At 40.0% G+C, this 23,402-nt stretch overlaps 1 protein-coding gene across 1 annotated transcript in view; it reads right to left on the reverse strand.

Annotated features, from left to right (window-relative positions):
- DOCK1 (dedicator of cytokinesis 1) overlaps positions 1–23,402 on the reverse strand; it is an 827,740-nt gene that overhangs the window by 449,692 nt on the left and 354,646 nt on the right. The window contains exons 24-25 of the mRNA XM_053692513.1: positions 17,528–17,598; positions 3,368–3,474 (exon numbers count right to left, since the gene is read on the reverse strand). Of these exons, the coding sequence (XP_053548488.1) occupies positions 3,368–3,474; positions 17,528–17,598 (178 nt within the window). The remainder of the gene's footprint in view (positions 1–3,367; positions 3,475–17,527; positions 17,599–23,402) is intronic.

Consider the following 23,402-nt stretch of genomic DNA (forward strand, 5'->3'; position numbering starts at 1 on the left):
TGAACCTGAATATTAGCTTTTCATCTAACAGAGTAACAGTACACTGGTATAAAGCTGTTATGAATCTGAGCATTAGGCAACATGTGTTTTTTTTTGGTTTTTCCTGTTCTCCTGTTACATAACTCCTTTTGGGTCCTGTAGCTCTATATAATACTGATGATTGTCAAGGAACAAGTAACATAAAAAAAATCTACACTGGAACAACAAGTAATGATATGACAAATTTACCCCTGTGCCACCTCATACTATCGTGTTGTGACTTTGCTGTCTGTGCACAGAAAGAAGGCACATTACAGTGGGTTTTCCTCAGTGATATGACAGTCTCATCTGTGTAACATTTTAGTTATAAAATCAGACATTATGAGGTTTCGTGCATTAGCTTATTAAGTCTGTTCTTTCATCCAGTCCTATTCTCTTAAAGAACTTGTCTTGCTGTTATCCTCAGCAGCTCCGGCCGCAAGCCCCCGAGGGTAATCAATTACTAAAAATGGGATCGGAAGGCACAAACATCTCACACTATTCAATGCTTCAGGGCATATTATCACATGTAAATTTATAAGACCATATAAACTCAACTGCCTTAATTGAAACTTAAACTCCAAGCAAAACTAAATTTTATAATAAACTAACAAATGTCATTCCCCAACAGCGTTTATTCAGGGTATGCAATAAAATAAAATTAACTGAGGTCATTTGTAATTACTCAATCTCCCACGTCCGTTGGTGCCAGGGAACTTCGTATGTGAGAGAACATTACAGCATCTCTGGAAAACCTGCCAGGATCAAACGTGAATCCTACAGGGTCCATATTTGTGATTGTGTAAGGCAGGCTTGCATTCTTTGTGGGCCACATACTGCCTGTCAACCTGCCCAAGGCCCAGGGCCTTACCGCTATTGTCTCCTGGTAAATGTTTATCAGAGGGTTATTGCTGGTTGTGCTTGGCGGATTGCCGCATACCTCTTTCCAGGGATTCCTCCCAGACCCCTTCATGGGCATGCCTGTCGCTGAGGAGCTGTCTGTGAGGGCAGCCTGCGGCTGTATTCCGGCCAGCTCTTTCGTCGCTGGCGTCTCCTGTTTATTACCTCCCATCATCTTTGTTGCTTGGGGTCTGACCTGATGGCATGGTACAGGGGAAGATCTCGAGGAGAAGCCCCCAGATGCATGTGGCGCCCGACTCTGCATTGCAGTAGAAACAGGCGATACGGCTCCCTGTGATACATTGTCGGTTAGCGCCATCTTCCCTGGTGCTTTGACATTCTCTTGGGTGACGGCAGCAAGGGTTCGCTCATCGGGCGCCTGCAGGTTATCTATTGCGCTGATCCTATGTATCAGAAAGTCGTAAGGTGCTCTTTCAATCATTGACTCCAAGAGTTTTTCTAGTTTTAAGTAGTGTAGGCTAAAGTTTGTTGTCACTTCTCCATTTTCTGTGGCGGCCATTTTACTGTGTACTTAGATGCCTCTTGATGATTCTGCGTGTTCCGTGAACACTGTCTGCCTAAAACTTGATAACAGTCTTCGTATATGCAGCAATTATAGGTATGTCGGCACAAAAGTATTGTGGTGTCCAGTGTAGACGAGTACCCTCAGAAATCTGAGGGGGTGGCGCTGCCTATATGTGAGCCGCCGCTCTAGGCCTCTAACGTCCGATGCTGAGCTCCTGCTTCAATAATACAGTGAAACAAGGTTCTGCTAGACAGAATGGATAAGTATAGGTTGTTTGATGTTGTTTCACTATAGATTCTCTCGTATAATCAGCGGATTATTAAGTGATCCGCAGGAGCACAGGAAAAGTGCGACCATTCAAGATCGTGGTTCGGACACGCCCCCGCAGATGCTTAATTTTAAATCTAAAGGAGGGCTCCACCGCTGAAGGAGGTTTAGAAACTGAAGTATCCGAAACAGAAAGTTCACCATCTGAAGCAACAGAGGTCAACACATCCTCGGATAGCTGGGAGATAGTAGCTAAATCTGACAAATATTTAGATGACTCTAGGTCAGGAGAACTATGTTTAACCTTTCTCTTGCATTTGTTAGAGCAAGGTAAGGCACCGCTGATTGTAACTGCATGATAAAGTCTGCAGGAAAAAAGCCCCCTCCAGATGGAGGATTAGATCAGCCACGGGGAACTGCATGTGGAGCGGGTAGTGTAGAAAGAATAGTAATCTCTCAGGACCCAGATTCCTGAGAGGTAGACGGCTCAGAGGGGCTAATAGCGCTATGAGTATTAGCAGGCTTGTCTCCCTTTTTAGACTTTAAAACAGTGCTTAGGCAAATGGAACAAAATTGAGCAGGCGGGCAAACCACGGCCTCCTCACAATATAAACAGGAATTATTAATCAGTACAGAAGGAGCAGAACCTTCTATTGTAATATCAGAGTCCTCCATAGCTAGGATATATTCACAGAAGGACAGACAAAAAGTAAAGACTTTATACAAAAAAACGGCACCTTTATAATCCCAATGGCTGGGGCACTCACCACCTCCTAGACCCAGACAGCTAACAGAGAAAACGCTCTCCTTAGGAGCGATGTTCGCAGGAAGATTGTAGGAAAAATGAAAAGACCGCATCCGGTCACGTGGTGCATAGGACAGAACTTCCCCTGCTATGAAAAAAGGTGCCAAGCTATTATGAGCTGCGCAACACACCAAACGAAAGTGAAACCTGTTTGTTCCAAGCCAAAAGCAGACAGTCTATGAGATTAAAAAAGCAGTTATAAATAACCCCTTGCTGTTCAAATAATCTCCCTGAAGGAGATATTAACCCTTGATCCTATTGAGGCATAAAGGAGTTACACTGTGACCCTGTATAGCAAAAAAGAAAATATAAAACTATCTTACCTCCAGGATCCATGCTGTGGAACAGGCACAGCCTCTCAAGTGTGACAATCTTGCAGCAACGCCTGTGACATGGACTTGAGTGTGAAACAGCAAGCAGTGAAACTCGTCAACACTGATTGCCTGGGAGCGGTTAGGTAGCAGTCTGGATGGGTTCACAGAAAAACTTTCCCTGCATTTCCAGACTCGAACTTTCCTCAATACTCTCACTGAGAGGTTGACATGATTACCTAAAACTCCAGTCCTTTCTTGAAGGGAACATACCCATTACAGGACTATCCAAATCTGTCACCTCGACAACGAAAGGCAAAGAATGACTGGGGGATAGGGGAAGTGGGAGGGATATTTAAGCCTTTTTCTTGGGTGTCTTTGCCTCCTCCTGGTGGCCAGGTGTTGTATTTCTCAACAATAAGAAATGAAGTCATGGACTCTCCCTGCCTTATGGAAGAAAATAATCATATTTTTAGATCTTTTCCTTTCAATTACATTTTTCTATCATTTACTGACCATGTATGTCTGCACAATACTTACCCAGCTGACTAAAGAGATCACTATGAACTATTTCAATAAGACAATAGAGCTTCTGGCGCACAAGTCTTTCTTTTGGTACATTTAGAATGAACTCCGTAAACAACTTGCTGTGGAAACAAAAAAATGATGTCATTTTAGATTATTTTTAAAATTATTGAAGATCAACAGTACTCACTCTGAAAATTAACATTATTTTAATTTCAAACATCAGCATTATGCAGCATTAGGTCTTTTTTAACAGTAAACCTTTACAGTAATTAAAACACAATGACTTAGAATAATTATTTAATTGACTAGAACTTCTGAGTGGAATACAATCAATATAACATTTGGTGCTACTCTTCCAAAAAAGGGGACAAGAGATTGATCTTGCTTTGTCATGGAAATCATGGATTGAAGCAAGAAGAGATATTGCACACAAAAGTCCAGTTAAAATATTCCCAAAATATATGTAGGCATGACAGATCAGATGTGAGACAATGTTTCAGTGTTATTACCACACATGCCAGTTTAACTTTCCCTCATTTAAAAGGGACAATCTAGTCAAAATTAAACTTTCATGATTCAGATATGTGTGCCATATAGATAACTATGTGCTCACTACCGTGGAGTTATTTATGAGTCAGCACTGATTAGCTAAAATGCAAGCCTGTCAAAAGGACTAAAATAAGGGGGCAGTCTGCAGTGGCTTAGATACAAGGTAATCACAGAGGTAAAAAGTATATTAATATAAATGTGTTGGTTATGCAAAACTGGGGACTGGGTAATAAAGGGATTATCTATCTTTTTAAACAATAAAAATGTTGGGAGTAGACAATCCCTTTAAAGGGAAAACATAATTTATTATTTATTTTTCTTTCACATTGGCAAGAGTCCATGAGCTAGTGACGTATGGGATATACATTCCTACCAGGAGGGGCAAAGTTTCCCAAACCTCAAAATGACTATAAATACACCCCCCACCACACCCACAATTCAGTTTAACGAATAGTCAAGAAGTGGGGTGAAAAGAAAGAAGCGAAAGCATCAACAAGGAATTGGAATAATTGTGCTTTATACAAAAAAATCATAACCATCACAAAAAAGGGGTGGGCCTCATGGACTCTTGCCAATATGAAAGAAATTAATTTATAAGGTAAGCTCTTACATAAATTATTAAATTTTCTTTCATGTAATTGTCCATGAGCTAGTGACGTATGGGATAGCAAATACCCAAGATGTGGAACTCCACGCAAGAGTCACTAGAGAGGGAGGGATAAAAAATAAAGATAGCCAATTCCGCTGAAAAAAGAATCCACAACCCAAATCAAAAAGTTTTAATCTTATAATGAAAAAAACTGAAATTATAAGCAGAAGAATCAAACTGAAACAGCTGCCTGAAGAACTTTTCTACCAAAAACTGCTTCTGAAGAAGAGAAAACATCAAAATTGTAGAATTTAGTAAAAGTATGCAAAGAAGGCCAAGGTGCTGCTTTGCAAATCTGATCAACAGAAGCTTCATTCTTAAAAGCCCAGGTATTAGAAACTGACCTACTAGAATGAGCCGTAATCCTCTGAGGCGGGGATTTACCCGACTCCACATAAGCATGATGAATCAAAAGTTTTAACCAAGAAGCCAAAGAAATAGCAGAAGCTTTCTGACCTTTCTTAGGACCAGAAAAGATAACAAATAGACTAGAAGTCTTTCTGAAATCTTTAGTAGCTTCAACATAATATTTCAAAGCTCTTACCACACCCAAAGAATGCAAAGATCTTTCCAAAGAATTCTTAGGATTAGGACACAACGAAGGGACAACAATTTCTCTACTAATATTGTTAGAATACACAACCTTAGGTAAAAATTTAAATGAAGTCCGCAAAACTGCCTTATCCTGATGAAAAATCAGAAAAGGAGACTCACAAGAAAGAGCAGATAATTCAGAAACTCTTCTAGCAGAACAGATAGCCAAAAGAAACAATACTTCTCAAGAAAGTAATTTAATGTCCAGGGAATGCATAGGCTCAAACAGAGGAGCCTGTAAAGCTCTCAAAACCAAATTAAGACTCCAAGGAGGAGAGATTGACTTAATGATAGGCTTGATACGAACCAAAGCCTAAACAAAACAACGAATGTCAGGAAGATTAGCAATTTTTCTGTAAAACAGAACCGAAAGAGCAGAGATTTATCCTTTCAAGGAACTTGCGGACAAACCCTTGTCCAAACCATCCTGAAGAAACTGTAAAATTCTAGGAATTCTAAAAGAATGCCAAGAGAACTTATGAGAGGAACACCATGAAATGTAAGTCTTCCAAACTCGGTAATAAATCTTTCTAGACACAGATTTATGAGCCTGCAACATAGTACTGATCACTGAGTCAGAGAAACCTCTATGACTAAGCACTAAGCATTCAATCTCCATACCTTCAAATTTAATGATTTGAGATCCTGATGGAAAAATGGACCTTGAGATAGAAGGTCTGACCGTAACGGAAGTGCCCAAGGTTGGCAACTGGACATCCGAACAAGATCCGCATACCAAAACCTGTGTGGCCATGCTGGAGCCACCAGCAGTACAAGCGAACGTTCCATCATGATTTTGGAAATCACTCTTGGAAGAAGAACTAGAGGCGGAAAGATATAAGCAGGTTGATAATTCCAAGGAAGTGGCAACGCATCCACTGCTTCCGCCTGAGGATCCCTGGATCTGGACAGATACCTGGGAAGTTTTCTGTTTAGATGAGAAGCCATCAGATCTATTTCTGGAAGCCCCCATATCTGAACAATCTGAAGAAACACATCTGGGTGAAGAGACCATTCTCCCGGATGTAAAGTCTGGCGACTGAGGATAATCCGCTTCCCAATTGTCTATACCTGGGATATGAACCGCAGAGATTAGACAGGAGCTGGATTCCGCCCATGCAAGTATCCGAGATACTTCTTTCATAGCCTGAGGACCGAGTCCCACCTTGATGATTGACATACGCCACGGTTGTGACATTGTCTGAAAACAAATAAACGATTCTCTCTTCAGAAGAAGCCAGAACTGAAGAGCTCTGAAAATCGCACAGAGTTCCAAAATATTGATTAGTAATCTCGCCTCTTGAGATTTCCAAACCCCCTGCGCTGTCAGAGATCCCCAAGACAGCTCCCCAACCTAAAAGACTCACATCTGTTGAAATCACAGTCCAGGTTGGACGAAGAAAAGAGGCCCCTTGAACTAAACGGTGGTGATTTAACCACCAAGTCAGAGAAAGTCGAGTATTGGGATTTAAGGATATCAATTGTGATATCTTTGTATAATCCCTGCACCAAAGGTTCAGCATACAAAGCTGAAGAGGTCTCATGTGAAAACGAGCAAAGGGGATCGCGTCCGATGCTGCAGTCATGAGACCTAAAACTTCCATGCACATAGCTACTGAAGGGAATGACTGAGACTGAAGGTTCCGACAAGCTGAAAACAATTTCAGACGTCTTTTGTCTGTTAGAGACAAAGTCCTGGATACTGAATCTATTTGGAATCCCAAAAAGGTTACCCTTGTCTGAGGAATCAAGTTACTTTTTGGTAAATTGATCCTCCAACCATGTTTTTGAAGAAACAACACAAGTTGATTCGTGTGAGATTCTGCAGAATTTAAAGGCTGAGCAAGTACCAAGATATCGTCCAAATAAGGAAACACAGTAATACCCCGCTCTCTGATTACAGAGAGAAGGGCACCGAGAACCTTTGAGAAGATCCTTGGAGCTGTTGCTAGGCCAAAAGGAAGAGCAACAAATTGGTAATGCTTGTCTAGAAAAGAGAATCTCAGGAACTGATAGTGATCTGGATGAATTGGAATATGAAGATATGCATCCTGTAAGTCTATTGTGGACATATAATGCCCTTGCTGAACAAAAGGCAGAATAGTCCTTATAGTCACCATTTTGAATGTTGGTATTCTTACATAACGATTCAAAATTTTTAGATCCAGAACTGGTCTGAAAGAATTCTCTTTCTTTGGTACAATGAATAGATTTGAATAAAACCCCAGACCCTGTTCCAGATATGGAACTGGCACAATTACCCCAGATGACTCCAGGTCTGGGTTTACTGGAATGCGTGAGAGAAAGAACCTTCTCACAGGCGGTCTTACCTTGAAACCTATTCTGTACCCTTGAGAAACAATGTTCTGAATCCAATGATTTTGAATTGAACTGATCCAAACATCTTTGAAAAAACATAATCTGCCCTTTACCAGCTGTGCTGGAATGAGGGCCGCACCTTCATGCGGACTTGGGAGCTGGTTTTGATTTTCTAAAAGGCTTGGATTTATTCCAGACTGGAGAAGGCTTCCAATTGGAAACTGTTCCTTTAGGGGAAGGGTCAGGCTTCTGTTCCTTAATCTGGCGAAAGGAACGAAAACGGTTAGCAGCCCTATATTTACCCTTAGATTTTTTATCCTGAGGCAAAAAAGCTCCCTTCCCCCCCAGTGACAGTTGAAATTATAGAATCCAACTGAGAACCAAATAATTTATTACCTTGGAAAGAAAGAGATAGCAACGTTGACTTAGAAGTCATATCTGCATTCCAAGATTTAAGCCATAAAGCTCTTCTAGCTAAAATAGCTAAAGACATATACCTGGCATCAATTCTAATGATATCAAAAATGGCATCACAAATGAAATTATTAGCATGTTGAAGAAGTTCAACAATGCTATACACATTATGATCTGGCACTTGTTGCGCTAGAGCCTCCAACCAAAAAGTAGAAGCTGCAGCAACATCAGCCAAAGAAATCGCAGGCCTAAGAAGATTACCTAAACATAAATAAGCCTTCCTTAGAAAAGATTCAAGCTTCCTATCTAAAGGATCTTTAAAAGAAGTACTATCTGCCATAGGAATAGTAGTACGTTTAGCAAGAGTAGAGATAGCCCCATCAACTTTGGGGATTTTTTCCCAAAACTCCAATCTATCAGCCGGCAAAGGGTACAGTTTCTTAAACCTTAAAGGAGGAGAAAATGAAGTACCCAAACTATTCCATTCCCTAGAAATTACATCTGAAATAGCATCAGGAACTGGAGAAACCTCTGGAATAACTACATGAGGTTTAAAAAACGAATTTAAACGTTTACTGGTTTTAATATCAAGAGGACTAGACTCCTCCATATCTAATGCAATCAACACCTCTTTAAGTAAAGAACAAATAAACTCCATCTTAAATAAATATGAAGATTTGTCAGTGTCAATATCTGAGGCAGAATCTTCTGAACCAGATAGATCCTCATCAGAGATAGATAAATCAGAATGTTGGCGGTCATTTAAAAATTCATCTGATTTATGAGAAGTTTTAAAAAGACCTTTTAAGTTTATTAGAAGGTGGTATAACAGACAGGGCCTTCTGAATAGAATTAGAAACAAATTCTCTTACATTAACAGGAATATCCTGAACATTAGATGTTGAAGGAACAACAACAGGTAATGGATTATTACTAATGGAAATATTGTCTGCTTTTGAAAGTTTATCATGACAACTAACACAAACTACAGCCGGAGGAACAGTTACCACAAGTTTACAACAAATGCACTTAGCTTTGGTAGAACCGACATCAGGCAGCAGCATTCCAGAAGTAGATTCTGATACAGGGTCAGATTGCGACATCTTGCAATATGTAATAGAAAAAAACAACATATAAAGCAAAATTATCAAATTCCTTAAATGACAGTTTCAGGAATGGGAAAAAATGCAAACAGAATAAGCCTCTGGAAACCAGAAGCAAAAAGAAACAAAGACTTAAATAATGTAAAAAAAACTGGCGCCAAGTATGACGCCCACAATTGACAAAAATTTTTGGCGCCAAAAACGTCTGCAACAAACACGAGCGTCATAGATGACGCAACTACGTGAAAACTCTCGGCGTCAACTACGACGCCGGAAATTATGTCATTGACGTCAAACAAACGTAATTCTCGTGCCAAAAAGTCTTGCGCCAAAAATGACGCAATAAATTCTAGCATTTTTTGCACCCGCGAGCCTAAAAGCCCGCAATTTAGAAAAAAAAGTAAAATGAAACATTTTCAGGTAAGAAAAAAATTTATATGCATTTCCCAAAAATGAAACTGACAGTCTGTAAGAAGGAAATATACCGATTAACCTGAATCATGGCAAATATAAGTATAAAACATATATTTAGAACTTTACATATAAAGTGCCAAACCATAGCTGAGAGTGTCATAAATAAAATAAGACTTACTTACCAAAAGACACTCATCTACATATAGCAGATAGCCAAACCAGTACTGAAACGAGAATCAGCAGAGGTAATGGTATATAAGAGTATATTGTCGATCTGAAAAGGGAGGTAGGAGAAGAATCTCTACGACCGATAACAGAGAACCTATGAAATAGATCCCCGATAGGATGACCATAGCATTCAATAGGCAATACTCCCTTCACATCCCTCTGTCATTAACTGCACTCTGAGAGGAAAACCAGGCTTCAGCATGCTGCAAAGCGCATATCAACGTAGAAATCTAGGACAAACTTACTTCACCACCTCCATAGGAGGCAAAGTTTGTAAAACTGAATTGTGGGTGTGGTGGGGGGGTGTATTTATAGGCATTTTGAGGTTTGGGAAACTTTGCCCCTCCTGGTAGGAATGTATATCCCATACGTCACTAGCTCATGGACTCTTGCCAATTACATGAAAGAAACTAAACAAATTTACAAAGCATAGTAATGTTGTTATTCCCTGCCCCCATGCCCTCTAGTCATGGGTGCCATCATGATGAAATCTAGTTTTCAATGCATTGCAGTACTGATGTATTGACTTGTAAAGCGTGGCTAATCACCCGTAAGGGTCTCAAGGCTCTGCTCATTTTATTGACACATATTCACACATGTGAAGAAACTCTCCTTCAGATAACTGTGAAAATTAGGTTCCAAAATGGTACCATCAATAATAAATATGAGGTGCATGAAACTTATTTAGTTTTTCAGGTCTCTTTAATGTAAAAAATATGTAGTAAATTAAAGCTGCTTTTGTCGCCACTGACGAGTCATGCCTGAATAAATTCTGAAAACAATTTAAATTAGTACAAAGTACAACATCTATTTTGTTGCTTTATTTTTAAAGCTATAGAGAGGTATAGACTTCTTAAAGCATGGGAAGATGTATTATTTTTATTACATTACTACACAAATTTGCAGTGTTAATATATACATTTATCTAGAGCAAACCGGTTATTGAGTTTTTGTTTAGAGTACTATAGCATATAAAAAATAACATATATAGGTTAAAAGAAATAGTAAAGAAGAATAAAATAAGTTTACTTCTATAATTTATTCAAAACTTTGATATTTAATTGGACCCCCACAATTCTTTAAAAGTCAGTTCAATAAATTACCTTTTTATGGCTGTTGTGCTATTATATATACACATTATTTCGGGTAGCTAGGATGGATGCAATCAGAGGGCAGCATCTGTATAGTCTGATTAAAACTGCCTCTCTATATTAGACCACAGAAAACACATTTTCCATACCCACAGGCTAAAATTCCCAATATATAAGATATAGAATAATTTGTCTCCTTAAATTCAGTATTTAAGATGCATATTTGTGGAATAGTATGGCATATTTTAATTGAATTCTCCATAAATGTGTTTATATGCCGCCAAATTTAGTGGATGTATCAATGCATTTGTACACCCTTCAGCCATATGATAGCATTTAAAACATCTCACCAAATGTAGAAAAAGTTAGCAAAAAGTGTATATATGTATATTTAAGCTATATTTGCTTCCGATATAAAAGGTTACAATGTCAGAAGCATGAAAAAACATGAGGGGAAAAAAACATAATTTATGCTTACCTGATAAATTTATTTCTCTTGTGGTGTATCCAGTCCACGGATCATCCATTACTTGTGGGATATTCTCCTTCCCAACAGGAAGTTGCAAGAGGATCACCTACAGCAGAGCTGCTATATAGCTCCTCCCCTAACTGCCATATCCAGTCATTCGACCGAAACTAGCCGAGAAAGGAGAAACCATAGGGTGCAGTGGTGACTGTAGTTTAAAATTTAGACCTGCCTTAAAAGGACAGGGCGGGCCGTGGACTGGATACACCACAAGAGAAATAAATTTATCAGGTAAGCATAAATTATGTTTCCTCTTGTTAGGTGTATCCAGTCCACGGATCATCCATTACTTGTGGGATACCAATACCAAAGCTAAAGTACACAGATGAAGGGAGGGACAAGGCAGGTACTTAAACGGAAGGGACCACTGCCTGTAGAACCTTTCTCCCAAAAATAGCCTCCGAAGAAGCAAAAGTATCAAATTTTTCAAATTTTGAAAAGGTATGAAGCGAAGACCAAGTCGCCGCTTTGCAAATCTGTTCAACAGAAGCCTCATTTTTAAAGGCCCAGGTGGAAGCCACAGCTCTAGTAGAATGAGCTGTAATCCTTTCAGGGGGCTGCTGTCCAGCAGTCTCATAGGCTAAGCGAATTACGCTCCGAAGCCAAAAAGAAAGAGAGGTTGCCGAAGCCTTTTGACCTCTCCTCTGTCCAGAGTAAACAACAAACAGGGAAGATGTTTGACGAAAATCTTTAGTCGCTTGTAAGTAAAACTTTAAAGCACGGACTACGTCCAAATTATGTAAAAGACGTTCCTTCTTTGAAGAAGGATTAGGACACAATGATGAAACAACAATCTCTTGATTGATATTCTTGTTGGAAACTACCTTAGGTAAAAACCCAGGTTTTGTACGCAGAACTACTTTATCTGTATGGTAAATCAGATAAGGAGAATCACATTGTAAAGCTGATAACTCAGAGACTCTACGAGCCGAGGAAATAGCCATCAAAAACAGAACTTTCCAAGATAAAAGTTTGATATCAATGGAATGAAGGGGTTCAAACGGAACTCCTTGAAGAACCTTAAGAACCAAGTTTAAGCTCCATGGAGGAGCAACAGGTTTAAACACAGGCTTAATTCTAACCAAAGCCTGACAAAATGCCTGGACGTCTGGAACCTCTGCCAGACGCTTGTGCAAAAGGATAGACAGAGCAGAAATCTGTCCCTTTAAAGAACTAGCTGATAATCCTTTATCCAAACCCTCTTGGAGAAAGGACACTATCCTAGGAATCCTAACCTTACTCCATGAGTAATTCTTGGATTCACACTAATGAAGATATTTGCGCCATATCTTATGGTAGATTTTCCTGGTTACAGGATTTCGTGCCTGTATTAAGGTATCAATGACTGACTCGGAGAAGCCACGCCTTGATAAAATCAAGCGTTCAATCTCCAGGCAGTCAGTCTCAGAGAAATTAGATTTGGATGATTGAAAGGACCTTGTAGTAGAAGGTCTTGTCTCAGAGGCAGAGGCCAAGGTGGAAAGGATGACATGTCCACCAGGTCTGCATACCAGGTCCTGCGTGGCCACGCAGGCGCGATCAAGATCACTGATGCTCTCTCCTGTTTGATTTTGGCAATCAGTCGAGGGAGCAGAGGAAACGGTGGAAACACATAAGCCAGGTTGAAGAACCACGGTGCTGCTAGAGCATCTATCAGCGTCGCTTCTGGGTCCCTGGACCTGGATCCGTAACAAGGAAGCTTGGCGTTCTGGCGAGATGCCATGAGATCCAATTCTGGTGTGCCCCAACGATGAACCAATTGAGCAAACACCTCCGGATGGAGTTCCCACTCCCCTGGATGAAAAGTCTGACGACTTAGAAAATCCGCCTCCCAGTTCTCTACACCTGGGATATAGATCGCTGATAGATGGCAAGAGTGAGTCTCTGCCCAGCGAATTATCTTGGAGACTTCTAACATCGCTAGGGAGCTCCTGGTCCCCCTTGATGGTTGATGTAAGCCACAGTCGTGATGTTGTCCGACTGAAATCTGATGAACCTCAGGGTTGCTAACTGAGGCCAAGCTAGAAGAGCATTGAATATTGCTCTTAACTCCAGAATATTTATTGGGAGGAGTTTCTCCTCCTGAGTCCACGATCCCTGAGCCTTCAGGGAATTCCAGACTGCACCCCAACCTAGAAGGCTGGCATCTGTTGTTACAATTGTCCAATCTGGCCTGCGAAAGGTCATACCTTTGGACAGATGGACCCGAGATAGCCACCAGAGAAGAGAATCTCTGGTCTCTTAATCCAGATTTAGCAGAGGGGACAAATCTGTGAAATCCCCATTCCACTGACTGAGCATGCATAATTGCAGCCGTCTGAAATGTAGGCGCGCAAATGGCACTATGTCCATCGCCGCTACCATTAAGCCGATCACTTCCGTGCCCTTCGGTGGCTCAGTGCATGGAATGTAGTGAAGAACACGGCAGGAATTTAGAAGCTTTGATAACCTGGACTCAGTCAGGTAAATTTTCATTTCTACAGAATCTATCAGAGTTCCTAGGAAGGAAACCCTTGTGAGGGGTGATAGAGAATTCTTTCCCTCATTCACTTTCCACCCATGCAACCTCAGAAATGCCAACACTATGTCCGTATGAGATTTGGCAATTTGGAAGTTTGACGCCTGTATCAGGATGTCGTCTAGATAAGGGGCCACTGCTATGCCCCGTGGTCTTAGGACCGCCAGAAGGGACCCCAGAACCTTTGTAAAAATTCTTGGGGCTGTAGCTAACCCGAAGGAAGAGCCACAAACTGGTAATGCCTGTCTAGAAAGGCAAACCTTAGGAACCGATGATGATCTTTGTGAATCGGTATGTGAAGGTAAGCATCCTTCAAATCCACTGTGGTCATGTACTGACCCTCCTGGATCATAGGTAGGATTGTCCGAATAGTTTCCATTTTGAACGATGGAACTCTGAGGAATTTGTTTAAGATCTTTAGATCCAAAATTGGTCTGAAGGTTCCCTCTTTTTTGGGAACCACAAACAGATTTGAATAAAATCCCTGTCCTTGATCCATCTGTGGAACTGGATGGATCACTCTCATTATTAGGAGGTCTTGCACACAGCGTAAGAATGCCTCTTTCTTTATCTGGTTTACAGATAATCTCGAAAGGTGAAATCTCCCTTGTGGGGGGGAAGCTTTGAAGTCCAGAAGATATCCCTGAGATATGATCTCCAACGCCCAGGGATCCTGAACATCTCTTGCCCACGCCTGGGCGAAGAAAGAAAGTCTGCCCCCTACTAGATCCGTTGCCGGATAGGGGGCCGTTCCTTCATGCTGTCTTAGAGGCAGCAGCAGGCTTTCTGGCCTGCTTGCCTTTGCTCCAGGCCTGGTTAGATTTCCAGGCCGGCTTGGATTGCGCAAAAGTTCCCTCTTGTTTTGTAGCAGAGGAAGTTGATGCTACACCTGCCTTGAAGTTTCGAAAGGCACGAAAATTAGACTGTTTGGCCCTTGATTTGGCCCTGTCCTGAGGAAGGGTATGACCCTTACCTCCAGTAATGTCAGCAATAATTTCCTTCAAACCAGGCCCGAATAGGGTCAGCCCCTTGAAGGGAATGTTAAGTAATTTAGACTTTGAAGTCACGTCAGCTGACCAAGATTTAAGCCATAGCGCCCTACGTGCCTGGATGGCGAATCCAGAATTCCTAGCCGTTAGTTTAGTCAAATGAACAATGGCATAAGAAACAAAAGAATTAGCTAGCTTAAGTGTTCTAAGCTTGTCAAGTATTTCAGTCAATGGAGTAGCTGTCTGAAAGGCCTCTTCCAGAGACTCAAACCAGAACGCCGCAACAGCAGTGACAGGAGCAATGCATGCAAGGGGCTGCAGGATAAAACCTTGTTGAATAAACATTTTCTTAAGGTAACCGTCTAATTTTTTATCCATTGGATCTGAAAAAGCACAACTGTCCTCGACAGGGATAGTGGTACGCTTTGCTAAAGTAGAAACTGCTCCCTCCACCTTAGGGACCGTCTGCCATAAGTCCCGTGTGGTGGCGTCTATTGGAAACATTTTTCTAAAAATAGGAGGGGGGGAAAACGGCACACCGGGTCTGTCCCACTCCTTAGTAATAATTTCTGTAAACCTTTTAGGTATTGGAAAAACGTCAGTACACACCGGCACTGCGTAGTATTTATCCAGTCTACACAATTTCTCTGGCACTGCAATTGTGTCACAGTCATTCAGAGCAGCTAAAACCTCTCCAAGCAACACCCGGAGGTTCTCAAGCTTAACTTTAAAAGTAGACATATCTGAATCAGGTTTTCCCGAGTCAGAGACATCACCCACAGACTGAAGCTCTTCCTCAGCTTCTGCATATTGTGACGCAGTATCAGACATGGGCCTTAAAACATCTGCGCGCTCTGTATTACGTCTAACCCAGAGCTATCGCGCTTTCCTCTGAATTCAGGCAGTCTGGCTAATACCGCTGACAGGGTATTATCCATGATTGCCGCCATGTCCTGCAAAGTAATCGCTATGGGCGTCTTTGATGTACTTGGCGCCATTTTAGCGTGAGTCCCTTGAGCGGGAGTCAAAGGGTCTGACACGTGGGGAGAGTTAGTCGGCATAACTTCCCCCTCGTCAGAATCCTCTGGTGATAATTCTTTTAAAGATAACAGCTGATCTTTATTGTTTAAAGTGAAATCAATACATTTAGTACACATTCTCCTATGGGGTTCCACCATGGCTTTTAAACATAATGAACAAGGAGTTTCCTCTATGTCAGACATGTTTATACAGACTAGCAATGAGACTAGCAAGCTTGGAAAACACTTTAAATCAAGTTAACAAGCAATATAAAAAAAACGTTACTGTGCCTTAAAGAGAAACAAATTTTGCCAAAATTTGAAATAACAATGAAAAAAGGCAGTTAAACTAACAAAATTTTTACAGTGTATGTAACAAGTTAGCAGAGCATTGCACCCACTTGCAAATGGATGATTAACCCCTTAATACAAAAAACAGATTAACAAAACGAAAAATATGTTTTTTTAAACAGTCATAACAACTGAGCTCCTACTTTTGAAGCCTTTTGAGCCCTTCAGAGATGTCCTATAGCATGCAGGGGACTGCTGAGGGAAGCTGAATGTCACAGTTTGTAATTTTAACTGCACCAACTGTAACTTTTATACTATAACAGTTGAAAGCCTCAGGAAACTGTTTCTAGGCAAAAATAAAGCCAGCCATGTGGAAAAAACTAGGCCCCAATAAGTTTTATCACCAAAGCATATATAAAAACGATTAAACATGCCAGCTAACGTTTTATATTGCACATTAATCAGAGTATATACCTCTGATAGCAAGCCTGATACTAGTCGCTATTAAATCACTGTATTTAGGCTTTAACTTACATTAATCCGGTATCAGCAGCATTTTCTAGCAAATTCCATCCCTAGAAAAACTTAACTGCACATACCTTATTGCAGGATACCCTGCACGCCATTCTCCCTCTGAAGTTACCTCACTCCTCAGACATATGTGAGAACGGCAGTGGATCTTAGTTACTTCTGCTAAGATCATAGAAAAACGCAGGCAGATTCTTCTTCTAAATGCTGCCTGAGATAAAACAGTACACTCCAGTACCATTTTAAAACAATAAACTTTTTATTGAAGAAAAAAACTAACTATATTTTACCACTTTTCTCTAACTACCTCCAGCTATGTTGAGAGCTTGCAAGAGAATGACTGGATATGGCAGTTAGGGGAGGAGCTATATAGCAGCTCTGCTGTGGGTGATCCTCTTGCAACTTCCTGTTGGGAAGGAGAATATCCCACAAGTAATGGATGATCCGTGGACTGGATACACCTAACAAGAGAAAAAAAAAAGATATTGATCAATATCGATCAACTAGCAGACCTCTATGTGCCAGATCACAGCCTGTAGTGATACTACAGCTACACATTCAAATACATTTATAAATGTGTTTTGCACATCTGTTGTGTTTATTCAAATAGCACTAATAATAACAGTAATCATAATATTAAAAAAAAATAAGTATAACTTCTTAAGTTAATGTGCATAAGTAGATCAAACTAATAGAAATCACAAAAAAGCACATTCCTTGAAGTGATGTCTGATGTACAACTTTGAAATCTACCATAAAACAGTTTAATTGAAATCGGATTTTTTATTTATCTTATAAAATGTGTGCATTGTCTAGAGGGAAAAAATATAATGTAAAATGCTAAAACAATCAAATGCTACAGTACTGGGGCGGACCTACCATTGGTGCAGTAATACCAGGGCCCAAGGGCTGGGGGTTCCGCTACTGCTACAGTACTTACCTTAATTCTTTTGGATCAAATACAAGTTTCACATCATTTACAATTGTTGGCAAATATTTCAGTGCAGCCCCCTAAAATAAAAAATGGAGAAAAAAAAGCCATTTTGTAATCAGATTGCACAGTATGTTTAACAACTCATATTGTGGCTTTTAGTCAGGTAAAATGTACACTCTCCTTTATTTATTTGTTTCATTGTTTTGTTTTATTTTTTTAAAAGGGTGAAAAACAACACAAGTGCAATAAACTAAAGAACATGTTTAATTAGAATTGACCAACAAATTATGAGCATTTTAATATTTTAATTAAAGAATATGTTTGCAAATCCCCTGCCCATGAATTTCAATGTTGGACAAACAAATTACAGAAAACATTATTAAATTAGAAGTTGGAATGTTTTAAAAGAAACAAGGTACAAGTACGAGGTACTGTAAACAAAATGTCAACATTGCTATTATAAAATGATTACAATTAGAACGGAGAACTAAGCAATATTTTTATGAGTGATGTGAAACTTTTAAAGCAAGAGTTAGGATGGTAATATTAAAGATACTGTTTGATGCCAGTACTGCACATCCCATGAGAAATAACATCTGATAACACAGATCTGAGAACAAGTTCTTTTGATGACTAAAGAAAGATTTTCTAACACACACACACAACGGGCCATTGCTTTCTCAAGGGTGAGATCTGGGATTCTGTTTGACGTCACCTATAAACAGAGTTTGTTAAGTAAGTGGCAGAAATCTCAAAGGCCCGTCAAAATCAGGATTCAGGTAGAATATCAATAGATGTACAAAAACAATGAAAATGATTTCACCGAGTGATACATTTAGTCTACTACAAAATGATGGCACATAACATCAAAATAGCATTGACTTGTAGAGCATTATTTTATTAAGTTCTAATGATAATAGTTTTCTGAATATTTAAGCTATAAATGGAACGGGGCAGCACAGAATGAAAATGTTGACTCTGAGAAAAAAAATGCTTCAATTTGTTTATATATATATATATATATATATATATATATATATATATATATATATATATATATATATATATATATATATATATTTTAATATCTAGTATTTAAAAGTGAAAAACTGTCCCCACCCACACCATAAAATGTTGCTTCCAACCAAAAGAATAAGAGTTAAAGATGGAAAAAACATGGCTTGCAATTTGTTCCATAGATCATGTCATTTTTGCATTACTGATTCTAGATTACTATGTTTTAAACTCCCTATAAGGTGTTCAACACATAGGTAAATACATGGCTTGTGATTGGTGCCTACATGCTCCTGATAGGATCACAGGTTGTGCCCTGGTCTAGAACTGACAATCTTGCAGCTCCCTAGTCAACTTTAAAGGGGTTAAACACATAGTTAAACTAGGCTCTAGCTCAGCAATGCACTACTAGGATCTAGCTGAACACATCTGAAGATGGCAAGAGGTAGAGGTATAGCCATCAATCACCAGCTAGCTCCCAGTAGTGCATTGCTGCTACTGAGCCTTCCTAGGTATACTTTCCAAACAGATACCAAGAGAATATAATGCATTTTATAATGGAAGTAAATTCAGAAGGCTCATAAAATAAACTTTAACCCCTTAAGAACAGCCGATGTACACTCAATCTAAGGGGTTAAATTGAATGACTTTTGACACCCCTTAAGAACAAAGCATGCAATTTTAAATTTAAATGTCCAATGTCATATATAATGGCATTTAAAGATTAATGTAGCAAACAAATTCATATAGACAGGGTTCTAATGGATAGAAATGCCCCTCACATTAGGTCACAAAACACCCAGCTTGAAGTGTTCACAGAGCAAACTCTAATGGTTTGGAATAAGACCCTTATGTCTTCAGCAAAGATGCGAGAAATGATAAATTAATTATTTAAAGGGGGGGAGGATTGTTAAAAAAAATACAATTGTTTTCTCTAAGGACATCAGACCAATAAATTAAATCTATAAAAGCCACTTAATGCAAGGCACCACTAAAACCTCTGAATAAATTACTGCTTTTTAGGACATTTTCATTTATATTAAAGAAGGCATTGTTTACATGAAAATCCCACTTTAATGAATTTCTTAAGAAACAAGACTGATGTGTAAAAATAATAATAAGATTCAATGGGGCATATTTATCAAGCTCCGAATGGAGCTTGATGGCTCGTGTTTTTGGCGAGCCTCCATGCTCGCCAGTAACAGCAGTTATGAAGCAGCGGTCACAAAGACCGCTGCTCCATAACCTGTCCGCCTGCTCTGAGCAGGCGGACAGACATTGCCGGAAATCAACCCGATCAAGTACGATCGGGTTGATTGACACCCCCCTACTGGCAGCCCATTGGCCGCGAGTCTGCAGGGGGCAGCGTTGCACCAGCAGCTCTTGTGAGCTGCTGGTGCAATGCTGAATACTGCGAGCGTATTGCTCGCCGTATTCAGCGAGGTCTGGCGGACCTGATCCGCAGTGTCGGATCAGGTCCACCACACCTTGATAAATAGAGCCCAATGTATTTCTGAAATTAATCTAAAAATAAGAAAGATGTAAAACTGAGAGCAATGAACTTATATGTTCCTTTCTAAAGCTAACATACACACACATATATGTCTTGATTCGTAAAGCATTTTTGGTTGCGGGGAAGACTTTCCCTAAACGCATTACATATATACACATATACACACACAAATACATACATATATATTAAACAATCAGGGAGCTACTAGGGGATGACACAATATCTGGGTAGCTTGTGAATCAGTCGAGAAGCCTTGAGGTCTATTTCTGGCAAACCCAAACATTTCACTACCTAGATGAACACCTCCTGGTTTAGAGACCTCTTTCCCGGAATGTGAGAAGCTGAAATCACTTCCTCCATCCTTAGGATTTATGTAAGCTACTGCTGCAACACTGGCTGGAATCAAAATGTAACACTACTGCCTGAGGCCAGGTCAACTCTGGAGAAGATTGCAAAATGTTGATAGGTAAGGTCACCTCCTGAAGAAATCAAACTCCATGAGCTTTCAGGTTCCTCCAGACTGCCCCCCCCCCCCACAACTTTGTAGGCTAACAGCTATGGTGACAGTAAAAAATGGTTGAAGAAAGGAAGTACCTTGGACCAGGGGATGGTGAGTTTGCTAGTACACCAAATATCAGCCAATCACATGGCAGCAACTCAGTGCATTTAGGCATCTAGACAAGGTGAAGACGAATTGCTAAAGTTCAAACTGAGCTTCAGAATGGGGAAGAAAACATAATTTATGTAAGAACTTACCTGATAAATTCATTTCTTTCATATTAGCAAGAGTCCATGAGCTAGTGACGTATGGGATATACATTCCTACCAGGAGGGGCAAAGTTTCCCAAACCTTAAAATGCCTATAAATACACCCCTCACCACACCCACAATTCAGTTTAACGAATAGCCAAGAAGTGGGGTGATAAGAAAAAAGTGCGAAAGCATATAAAATAAGGAATTGGAATAATTGTGCTTTATACAAAAAAATCAAAACCACCACAAAAAAGGGCGGGCCTCATGGACTCTTGCTAATATGAAAGAAATGAATTTATCAGGTAAGTTCTTACATAAATTATGTTTTCTTTCATGTAATTAGCAAGAGTCCATGAGCTAGTGACGTATGGGATAATGATTACCCAAGATGTGGATCTTTCCACACAAGAGTCACTAGAGAGGGAGGGATAAAATAAAGACAGCCAATTCCTGCTGAAAATAATCCACACCCAGAATAAAATTTTTAATGAAAAAACATAAGCAGAAGATTCAAACTGAAACCACTGCCTGAAGTACGTTTCTACCAAAAACTGCTTCAGAAGAAGAAAACACATCAAAATGGTAGAATTTAGTAAAAGTATGCAAAGAGGACCAAGTTGCTGTTTTGCAAATCTGATCAACCGAAGCTTCATTCTTAAACGCCCAGGAAGTAGAAACTAACCTAGTAGAATGAGCTGTAATCCTTTGAGGCGGAGTGTTACCCGACTCAACATAGGCATGATGAAATAAAGATTTCAACCAAGATGCCAAAGAAATGGCAGAAGCTTTCTGGTCTTTTCTAGAACCGGAAAAGATGACAAATAGACTAGAAGTCTTTCGGAAAGACTTAATAGCTTCAACATAATATTACAAAGCTCTAACAGCATCCAAAGAATGCAATGATTTCTCCTTAGAATTCATAGGATTAGGACATAATGAAGGAACCACAATTTCTCTACTAATGTTGGTAGAATTCACAACCTTAGGTAAAAAATTCAAAAGAAGTTCGCAGCACCGCCTTATCCTGATGCAAAATCAGAAAAGGAGACTCACAAAAAAAGAGTAGATAATTCAGAGACTCTTCTGGCAGAAGAGATGGCCAAAAGAAACAAAACTTTCCAAAAAAGTAATATAATGACCAAAGAATGCATGGGTTCAAAAGGAGGAGCTTGAAGAGCCCCCAGAACCAAATTCAAACTCCAAGGAGGAGAAATTGACTTAATGACAGGTTTTATACGAACCAAAGCTTGTACAAAACAATGAATATCAGGAAGATTAGCAATCCTTCTGTGAAAAAGAACAGAAAGAGCAGAGATTTGTCTTTCAAGAAACTTGCGGACAAACCTTTATCTAAACCATCCTGAAGAAATATAAGTCTTCCAGACTCTATAATATATCTCTCTAGATACAGATTTAAGAGCCTGTCACATAGTAACAATCACAGAGTCAGAGAAACCTCTTTGACCAAGAATCAAGCGTTCAAACTCCACACCTTAAAATTAAGGTTTTGAGATCCTGATGGAAAAAAGAACCTTGAGACAGAAAGACTGGTCTTAACGGAAGAGTCCACAGCTGGAAAGAGGCCATCAGTACAAGATCCGCATACCAAAACCTGTGAGGCCATGCTGGAGCTACCAGCAGGACAAACGAGCATTCCTTTAGAATATTGGAGAATACCCTTGGAAGAAGAACTAGAGGCGGAAAGATATAGGCAGGATGACACTTGTAAGGAAGAGATAATGCATCCACTGCCTCCGCCCGAGGATCCCTGGATCCGGACAGATACCAGGGAAGTTTCTTGTTTAGATGAGAAGCCATCAGATCTATTTCTGGGAGTTCCCACATTTGAACAATCTGAGGAAATACCTCTGGGTGAAGACCATTCGCCCAGGTGCAACGTTTGGCGACTGAGATAATCCGCTTTCCAATTGTCCATACCTGGGATATGAACCGCAGAGATTAGACAGGAGCTGGATTCCGCCCAAACCAAAATTTGAGATACCTCTTTCATAGCCAGAGGACTGTGAGTCCCTCCTTGATGATTGATGTATGCCACAGTTGTGACATTGTCTATCTGAAAACAAATGAACAACTCTCTCTTCAGAAGAGGCCAAGACTAAAGAGCTCTGAAATTGCACGGAGTTCCAAAATATTGATCGGAAATCTCACCTCCTGAGATTCCCAAACCCCTTGTGCCGTCAGATACCCCCACACAGCTCCCCAACCTGTAAGACTTGCATCTGTTGAGATTATAGTCCAGGTCGGAAGAACAAAGAAGCCCCCTGAACTAAACGATGGTGATCTGTCCACCATGTCAGAGAGTGTCGTATAATCGGTTTAAAGATATTAATTGAGATATCTTTGAGTAATCCCTGCACCATTGGTTCAGCATACAGAGCTGAAGAGGTCGCATGTGAAAACGAGCAAAGGAGATCGCATCTGATGCGGCAGTCCTAAGACCTAAAATTTCCATGCATAAGGCTACCAAAGGGAATGATTGTGACTGAAGATTTTGACAAGCTGAAATCAATGTTAAACTTCTCTTGTCTGACAAGGACAGAGTCATAGACACTGAATCTATTCTAGAAACCTAAAAAGGTT

The sequence above is a fragment of the Bombina bombina genome, chromosome 9 (genome assembly GCF_027579735.1).
Source record: "Bombina bombina isolate aBomBom1 chromosome 9, aBomBom1.pri, whole genome shotgun sequence".
NCBI classification, from domain to species: domain Eukaryota; kingdom Metazoa; phylum Chordata; class Amphibia; order Anura; family Bombinatoridae; genus Bombina; species Bombina bombina.